The sequence below is a fragment of the Nycticebus coucang genome, chromosome 12, assembly GCF_027406575.1.
Source record: "Nycticebus coucang isolate mNycCou1 chromosome 12, mNycCou1.pri, whole genome shotgun sequence".
In the NCBI taxonomy this organism is placed as follows: domain Eukaryota; kingdom Metazoa; phylum Chordata; class Mammalia; order Primates; family Lorisidae; genus Nycticebus; species Nycticebus coucang.
This window is the reverse complement of record NC_069791.1, coordinates 9,986,476-9,994,946: the sequence shown is the minus strand read 5'-3', so window position 1 is coordinate 9,994,946 and position 8,471 is coordinate 9,986,476. Positions and strand designations below refer to the sequence as shown.

At 46.4% G+C, this 8,471-nt stretch overlaps 1 protein-coding gene across 4 annotated transcripts; it reads left to right on the top strand.

The window, feature by feature from the left end:
- CDK2 (cyclin dependent kinase 2) lies at window positions 1–8,096 on the top strand. 4 transcript variants are annotated; one of them, XM_053554333.1, is made up of 8 exons: window positions 1–349; window positions 1,080–1,157; window positions 1,268–1,388; window positions 3,414–3,584; window positions 4,853–4,954; window positions 5,935–6,078; window positions 6,381–6,584; window positions 6,864–8,096. In XM_053554333.1, exons 1-8 carry the CDS (start codon window positions 234–236, stop codon window positions 6,966–6,968), a joined length of 1,041 nt encoding a protein of 346 aa, XP_053410308.1. In that variant the 5' UTR covers window positions 1–233; the 3' UTR covers window positions 6,969–8,096. The 4 variants fall into 4 exon arrangements, with proteins under 4 accessions (XP_053410308.1, XP_053410309.1, XP_053410310.1 ...); XM_053554334.1 differs by lacking the exon at window positions 5,935–6,078; XM_053554335.1 differs by lacking the exon at window positions 3,414–3,584 and having other exon boundaries at window positions 8–349.
- Window positions 8,097–8,471: the final 375 nt, after the last annotated feature.

Below are 8,471 nucleotides of genomic sequence, written 5' to 3'. Positions count from 1 at the left end.
GAAGGTGGGGAGGGGCTTCTGTTGGCGGTCGGGAACTGGGGGGCAGGAGGCAACATTGTTTCAAGTTGGACAAATTGACAAGAGCGAGAAATACACTGCGTTCCATCGCGACCTGGGGCCACGGTGCCAGGCCCTGTTTCCCCCTTCTCGGCCCCCAAGAGCCGGGGCCCATTTTCTGCAGGGTTCCCAGGCCCCTGCTCCAGGGCCGGGCAGACCCTACTTGTTTGCGCTTCATGGAGAACTTCCAAAAGGTGGAAAAGATCGGAGAGGGCACGTACGGAGTTGTGTATAAGGCCAGAAACAAGTTAACTGGAGAAGTAGTGGCGCTTAAGAAAATCCGCCTGGACACGTGAGTGGCCTCTGTACCCAGGACTCTTAACTGGGAAGCTTCTTGACCGTCCCTCCACACCAACTGGCGGGTGGCAGTCCCGGGACCGGAAGAGAGTAGGGAGGGACGTCTTTTGAAGTGGAGAGGTGGATTGGGGGACAGTAGAGGTTTCTCAAGGCAGAGTATAGAGTGGTGTAGAATCCGTGGAAAACTTTCTTCCCGATCTAAGCCGGATGATGCCCCCAAATGTACAGCCAGAGAGACTCAGGAAAAGAAAGGAGGCCTCTGAGATGGGGGTGTCTAGAACTCTCCATGGAGTTAGCTTATGTGGGAACTTGTGAAGAGCACCTTTCAGAATGAAGAGCCCTCTTCACTGCCCCAACCCCACCCTCATCTTAGAATTCTCTCTCTCTTTCAAGAAAATGGCAGTTAAACTTCACTGGCCCCTCTGGGGAGGCTAAGTGCTACTCCCACATTTCTTCTCTATTCCCAGCTCTCTGCTTCACCTTCACCTGGTGGCTTTACTTACCTACCTTCTGGAAAAACTGAAAATAAAGAAAGACCTTAATGTCTCTGAAAGTCACAACCTGACTACCCCAAAATTAACTCTTTAAAGCAGCCCACTTTCTCTTCTCTCACTTTCCTAGAGGGTGGTAGGATGGTGTCTCCTTGAGGGGGAAAGAATAATGGGCTTGGGGAGAAGGAATATTTGTAACCATATTTTCATCTCTTCTTTCCCAACCTCTCCAAGTGAGACAGAGGGTGTACCCAGTACTGCTATCCGAGAGATCTCACTGCTTAAGGAGCTTAACCATCCTAATATTGTCAAGTAAGTGTGTGTCTGGGAGGTGATCTGATAGGAAAGGAGGATGAGTAGTGTCTGTATAATGTGGGAATGTCTCTTCCCTCAACTCATTTCCCTGACCTTCCCTTCCCTAGGCTGCTGGATGTCATCCACACAGAAAATAAACTCTACCTGGTTTTTGAATTTCTACACCAAGACCTCAAGAAATTCATGGATGCCTCTGCTCTCACAGGCATTCCTCTCCCCCTCATTAAGGTAATGCTCCTCATCAGCTCCTCCCCACCATGGGCATGTCTTGGGGAGACCGGAAGCAAGTCAGTTCAGGGCCATAACTTGTGATATTCTTACACACACTCCCCTTTTTGGTATCTCTTCTCTGTTCATCATACTCATTAACCCTAGGGATGGCTGAAGAATCAAAGTTGAAACTCTCTTGAGTCAACCTAGTGGTTTAGGTGGGAGGTCAGATGAAACTCAGGTAAATGGGATTTGAGGGCACTTGGTAGATTCCTCAAAAAAGTCCTTTCACCTGTTTGGTGGGAGAACTAGCCAGTGAGTCTCTGTTGTCTATTTTAGGAATTGATTCTTCACTCTCAGAGCTACATACAATCTATCAACAAACATTTTTTCAGTGCACATTTTTTTTAATTAAATCATAGCTGTGTACATTAATGCAATCATGGGGTACGATGTGCTGGTTTTGTATACAATTTGAAATATTTTCATCAAACTGGTTAACATAGTCTTCACGGCGTTTTCTTAGTTAGTAAGTTAAGACGTTTATATTCTACGTTTAGTAAATTTCACATGTACCCTTGTAAGATGCACGTAGGTGTGGTCCCACCAACTACCCTCCCTCTACCCATCCCCCCCTCCTCCTCTCCCCTCCCTCTCCCCTTTCCCCATATTCTTGGGCTATAACTGGGTTATAGCTTTCATATGAAAGCTAAAAATTGGTTTCATAGTAGGCCTGAGTACATTGGATACTTTTTCTTCCATTCTTGAGATACTTTGCTAAGAAGAATATGTTCCAGCTCCATCCATGTAAACATGAAAGAGGTAAAGTCTCCATCTTTCTTTAAGGCTGCATAGTATTTCATGGTGTACATATATCACAATTTATTAATCCATTCGTGGGTCAAGGGGCACTTGGGCTTCTTCCATGACTTAGCAATTATTAATTGGGCTGCAATAAACACTCTGGTACAAATACCTTTGTTTTGTTTTGTTTTTGTAGAGACGGAGTCTCATTTTACTGCCCTCGGTAGAGTGCTGTGAGATCACACGGCTCACAGCAACCTCCAGCTCTTGGGCTTATGGGATTCTCTTCCCTCAGCCTCCCGAGCAGCTGGGACTACAGGCGCCTGCCACAACGCCCGGCTATTTTTTTGTTGCAATTTGGCCAGGGCCGGGTTTGAACCAGCTACCCTCAGTATATGGGGCTGGCGGCCTACTCACTGAGCCACAAGCGCTGCCCTAAATACCTTTGTTATAATGTGATTTTAGGTCTTTTGGATATATACCTAGTAGAGGAATTGTAGGGTCGAATGGCAGGTCTATTTTTAAATCCATAAGTGTTCTCCAAACATCTTTCCAAAAGGAACGTATTAGTTTGCATTCTCACCAGCAGTGTAAAAGTGTTCCCTTTTCTCCACATCCACGCCAACATCTCTGGTTTTGGGATTTTGTGATGTGGGCTAATCTTACTGGAGTTAGATGATATCTCAAAGTAGTTTTGATTTGCATTTCTCTGATGGTTAAGGATGATTTTTTTTTTTTTTTTAACAGACTCTCACAATGTCTCCCTGGGTAGAGTGTTGTGGCATCACAGCTCACAGCAATCTCAAGGTCTTGGGCTTAAGTGATTCTCTTGCCTCAGCCTCCCAAGTAGCTGGGACTATAGGTACCTGCCATAACGCCTGGCTATTTTTTGGTTGCAGTTGTCATTGTTGCTTGGCAGGCCCAGGCTGGATCTGAACCCACCAGCTCCGGTATATGTGGCTGGTGCCCTAGCTGCTTAGCTACAGGCGCTGAGCCTTTTCAGTGCACATTTCTTGAATACCTTTAGTGTGCTAGGCATAGGGTATGAAGAACAGATACAAAATTGAATTAAGGTGTCCTTATCCTCACTAGGCTGCCAGTACAGTTGGAGAAATAGCTTATAAACATGTATTATAATCCAACCTAGTAAGTCTTTAGTAGAGCTTTGGGGGCACAGAACAAACCTAATCTGCTCACTGTGGAAAAACACAGTCCTTTCTCTGTCTCTCTCCCTGTCAGAGCTATTTATTCCAGCTGCTCCAGGGCCTAGCTTTCTGCCATTCTCATCGAGTCCTGCACCGAGACCTTAAGCCTCAGAATCTGCTTATCAACGCAGAGGGGTCTATCAAGCTAGCAGACTTTGGACTAGCCAGAGCCTTTGGAGTCCCTGTTCGTACTTACACCCATGAGGTGAGTCTGTCTATACTTCTCTTAGCTTCCCAGGAGGTATTCATAAGGGCACTTACAAAGTCACTAAAGATATCTGGCCAACAGATATATCTAAAGATATATCCTAAAGAGTCTTAGGGGCTCAGTGCCAGTGGCTCGTGGCTAGGGCACCAGCCACATACTTTGGAGCTGGAGGGTTCAATCCAGCCAGGGCCAACTACAACCACAAAATAGCCAGGCATTGTGGCGGCTGCCTGTAGTCCCAGCTATTTGGGAGCCTGGGCAAGAGAGTCGCTTAAGCCCAAGAGTTAGAGATTGTTGTGAGCTGTGATGCCATGGCACTCTACCCAGGGTGACACAATGAGACTCTGTCTCAAAAAAAAAAAAAAAAAGAGTCTTAGGGTATGGGCAGAATTCATTCTGTGAGGCTAACTGAACTTAGATACCAAGCCAGGATAGCTGAATAGCATACCATTAAAATTATGATCAGTTGTCTCAAGTTTTCCAGGAAGGTCCCAGATTGAGGGTTCAGAAAATAATGGTCTCCAGCAACATGGGCTAAGAAGTGTGTATAGTCATTTCTTGTCTTTTTTCTTTTTTTTTTTTTTGAGACAGAGTCTCAAGCTGTCGCCCTGAGTAGAGTGCTATGGCATCACAGCTCACAGCAACCTCAAACTCTTGGGCTTAGGCGATTCTCTTGCCTCAGCCTCCCAAGTAGCTGGACTACAGGTGCCCGCCACAGTGCCCGGCTATTTTTTGTTGTTGTTGTTGTTGTTGTGACAGTTATCATTGTTGTTTTAGCTGGCCCGGGGCCAGCTTCGAATGTGCCAGCCTCAGTGTATATGGCCAGTGCCCTACTCACTGAGCTATGGGCGCCACCAGTCTTTTTTTTCTTTTTCTTTTAAGAGATAGAGTTTGGAGTGCAGTGGCTTGATCATAGCTCACTGCAGCCGTGAACTCCTGGGCTCAAGTAATCCTCTTGCCTCAGCTTCTCAAGCAGCTGGGACTATAGGCACATGCTGCCAGACATGACTAACCACTATTTTGCCCAGACTGGTCTAAAACTCCTCATTTGCGTCAGCCTCCGAAAATGCAGAGAATTATAGCATGATCCACTGTGTCTGGTTATGTGTAGTCACTTCTATTAGGTGAAATCAGAGGTAAAGAAAGAATGGAGGGAAGGAAACTAGTAGGAAGCTGAGAGTGAGCAGAGTAGTGTTGAGGAGTTGAGATATGGCAGTCTCCATGCACTAGAAACCACTCCTCCCCTTCCTACTCTTATCCTTCAGGTGGTGACCCTGTGGTACCGAGCACCTGAAATCCTCCTGGGCTGCAAATACTATTCCACAGCCGTGGACATCTGGAGCCTGGGCTGCATCTTTGCTGAGATGGTATGGAGGCTTGCTCAAGTTCCACCCAGCCTACTACTCCCCACATCCAAGAACAGCAAAACTGTTTCTTGACCCAAAACTATGGCCTTTCCATCACAGGGTTCTCTCTAGAGTAGCACAAAGGGGGGGGTGGGGAAGGATGGGACTGTTGCCTCTGATATATAAACCACAGTGTTAGGACATCCTCAGTCCTAGGATCTGTAATTTATCTCTTACCCCTGAAATGAGCTAAATCATTTCTGCATGTATTTGGGAGAATGAGTTCTAGTTAGTGCCTCCTTCATTTCAGGCTTCCATTTCAACATTTATTTTTATTTTTATTTTAATATATTTTTTTTTGGAGACAGTCTCATTTTGTTGCCCTTGGTAGAGTGCTGTGACATCATAGCTCACAGCAATCTCAATCTCTTAGATTCAAGCAATTCTTTTGCCTCAGTGTCCCGAGTAGCTGGGACTACAGGCTCCCGCCATAGTAGCTGGCTATTTTTCAGAGATGAGGTTTCACTCTGGCTCATGCTGGTCTTGAACCTGTGAGCTCAGGCAATCCACCCACCTCGACCTCCCAGACTGCTAGGATTACAGGTGTGAACCATTGCGCCCGGCCCCATTTCAACATTTTTAGACCTTATTATTCTAGGGTGCCAGGATTTTAGTTAAGCCAATTGCGGTCAATACCCTTCATTTAAATGAAAGACTTAGATCATGTCCCCCCTCAACCTCTGGCTTTTCAGATTAAAGGATCCTTGAGGCTCCGCCTTATGTGGGAGCTCCCATACCCTTTAATACAACAGTGCAGTAGGCTGAGTCTTCAAATCAAATCAGCAACCCTTTATCTGGGTTGTAACTGGGGGCTTGGAGACCATAGTTTATATCTATATCTATATACACACACACACACATATATAATGTGCATTTATCCCGTAGTGCATTACCTTACAATTGCCCATATTCCTCTCTCAATTCATCAAAAATTTGTTAAGCACCTAGTATGTACCCAGCACCATGCTAGGTGCTGTGGGGAACACAGAAGAAATGGAAGACACAGTCTCTGCCCGCTGTGCTCCTATCTAGAAGTGGCTGCATCACAAGGAGGGGGGATGACCGCAGTGTCTACCCCACATCCCGTGAGTGGCTTGGGATCCCTTTGCTACATGTCAGTGGCACCCCAGACATTCACCCCCTCCCAGCCCCACCCAGCCTTGGGGATCTGCAAAGCCATGGTTGGGGGAAGGAAGGAGGGGGCGAGGAGACAGATGAAGGGACTTTATTGTCTCAGGCTCTGTATGACTGACCCCATGAAAGGCCCGGGGAGGGAGTCATGGGGCCCTGCTGACCTTCCACTGCCTGTGGGAACCTCCTTTGTACATGGGACAGTTTTGACTGACATCAGCGTGGGTCTTGGCCTTTCCTCTTTCCCCATTTTCAGGTGACCCGCAGGGCCCTATTCCCTGGTGATTCTGAGATTGACCAACTCTTCCGGATCTTTCGGACTCTGGGGACCCCAGATGAGGTGGTTTGGCCAGGAGTTACATCTATGCCTGATTATAAGCCAAGTTTCCCCAAGTGGGCCCGGCAAGATTTTAGTAAAGTTGTGCCTCCCCTGGATGAAGATGGACGAAGCTTATTATCGGTGAGAGTGGGGAGTGGGCACCTGTTTCCCCGCACTCATTCCCCCAGAGAAGGGCTTTTCCAGGATGAAGGAAGGATGAGACCCAAACTCTGGGTCTCAGTGTTTAGTTTCCCTACTCTCTGCTTCTCCCTTTCGGCATGCTGGTTCAGATACGGGAGGAGGGAAGTGAGAACTCTGCCTGGGGTAGAAGGAGTTCTGTTTTCCTGATTGCTGGGAATATCTGCTGCCCATTTAGTCCACTATCACACCATTGAAGTCAGCATACATCTCTTCCTCCAGCAAATGCTGCACTATGACCCCAACAAGCGGATTTCGGCAAAGGCAGCTCTGACTCACCCTTTCTTCCAGGATGTGACCAAGCCAGTACCCCACCTTCGGCTCTGATGTCCTTCTCTATGCTTCCACCCCAACCTGATCCTCTCCTCCAGGGTGGGCTTGACCTGGCTTGGCTCTGGGCTGTTTGGATCCAGGTTGGCCCTCTGATCTCTGCCTTAAACACTCACTTCTTAGCCAGCCAACTCTGGGAATATAGGAGTGGGAGGGAGGAATAGGTGAAAATGAAAGGAAGTTTTAGTATTAGATGCACTTAAGTCAGTCTTCACCACCCTCTCCCCATCCTCTTAAGTCACTGCTGAGGAGGGACGGTATTAAAAACCAAAACAAAGCTGAGTGTTCTCCCCTCATATCAGGTTTGCCATCCCAATCTTTGAATGCCCTGAAATTACTGTTTCCTGTGTTTGGGGATGATAGGGACCCCAAGCCTCCTGCTACCACTGTTTTTGTAAAGGCCAACTGATTCCAGGGGGCTAAGTTGGAACTTTTGAGAACCAAGCAAAATAAACTGTGAAGGGTCTGTTTTAAAGAATTAGGTTTAAAAAATAGATCCAGTCAGTTTATACCCTTGTTTTCATGTTTCACCTCATTTAACTGACTAGGAGACTCAAGACTCAGCCCCAGTGGGGCTGCAGAAGAAATGATGCCCCCTGTCCCCTTGTACGTCTCTCCTATGGGCAGAAGTCTGGGGGGTTCTGGGACAGGATTGCGCTTCACTCTCATCTATTGCTTCATCACCGCCTTATGAGGGAGGTGGGAGATATTTGAATTTTTCTCTTCCTTAAGGATTCTTAGTTCTTCAGTTGTCAGGGATCTCTGCTCCCATCTTCCTCTGAAGGCCACTCCCTACCCCATAGGAGTGGAAGTTAGGATTTAGGCATCATTTTGAAAATGCTGACACTTTTTCAGGGGCATTATGAGGTGCGTTGGGAAAAAGTATTTCTTTAAAGGAAGGATGAACAATTATATTTATATTTCAGGTTACAGTAGTTTTTGTGGTCTGAGTAGGTGAATTTGTTGCCATGTGCACCATGGGGTTTTTGTAATGCAAATGCAAAAAAAAAAGTATTTTTTCGTTTTACGATTTTTGTCTCTCCCACCCCTTGTCCATGAGTGCTCTTGCTATTAATATTATTTGTAATTTAGTTTGTAATCCATTAAAACATTGCTCCTAGTTTTGTAGTTCATCTCTTTCCTCCTTTATTTACTGATAGAATGGCGTGAGAGAATATGAATGTGTATATGTGATAACTGATTTCTGGCCCCTCTTTTCCTAATCTCTCGCCCTGAGCTGCTACCCACCCCATCTCATTTTGGCTAGTGCTAAGGATGAGCAAAGTGGGTGTGACTGTACCCATTTTATGGCTCGGGAATCTGAAACTTCTGTATTTCTTACTTCACTTTTCCTGGCACCAGCACATATGCACACATCCCCCACGTACACATAGTGACAGTTCCAGAATTTCATTGTTAGGAAGGGTGCATTTCCCAGTAAGCTCACCGTTTTTCCTTTTTGCTGCCTATCACAAACAACAAAGTTTTCTGCAGACTCTT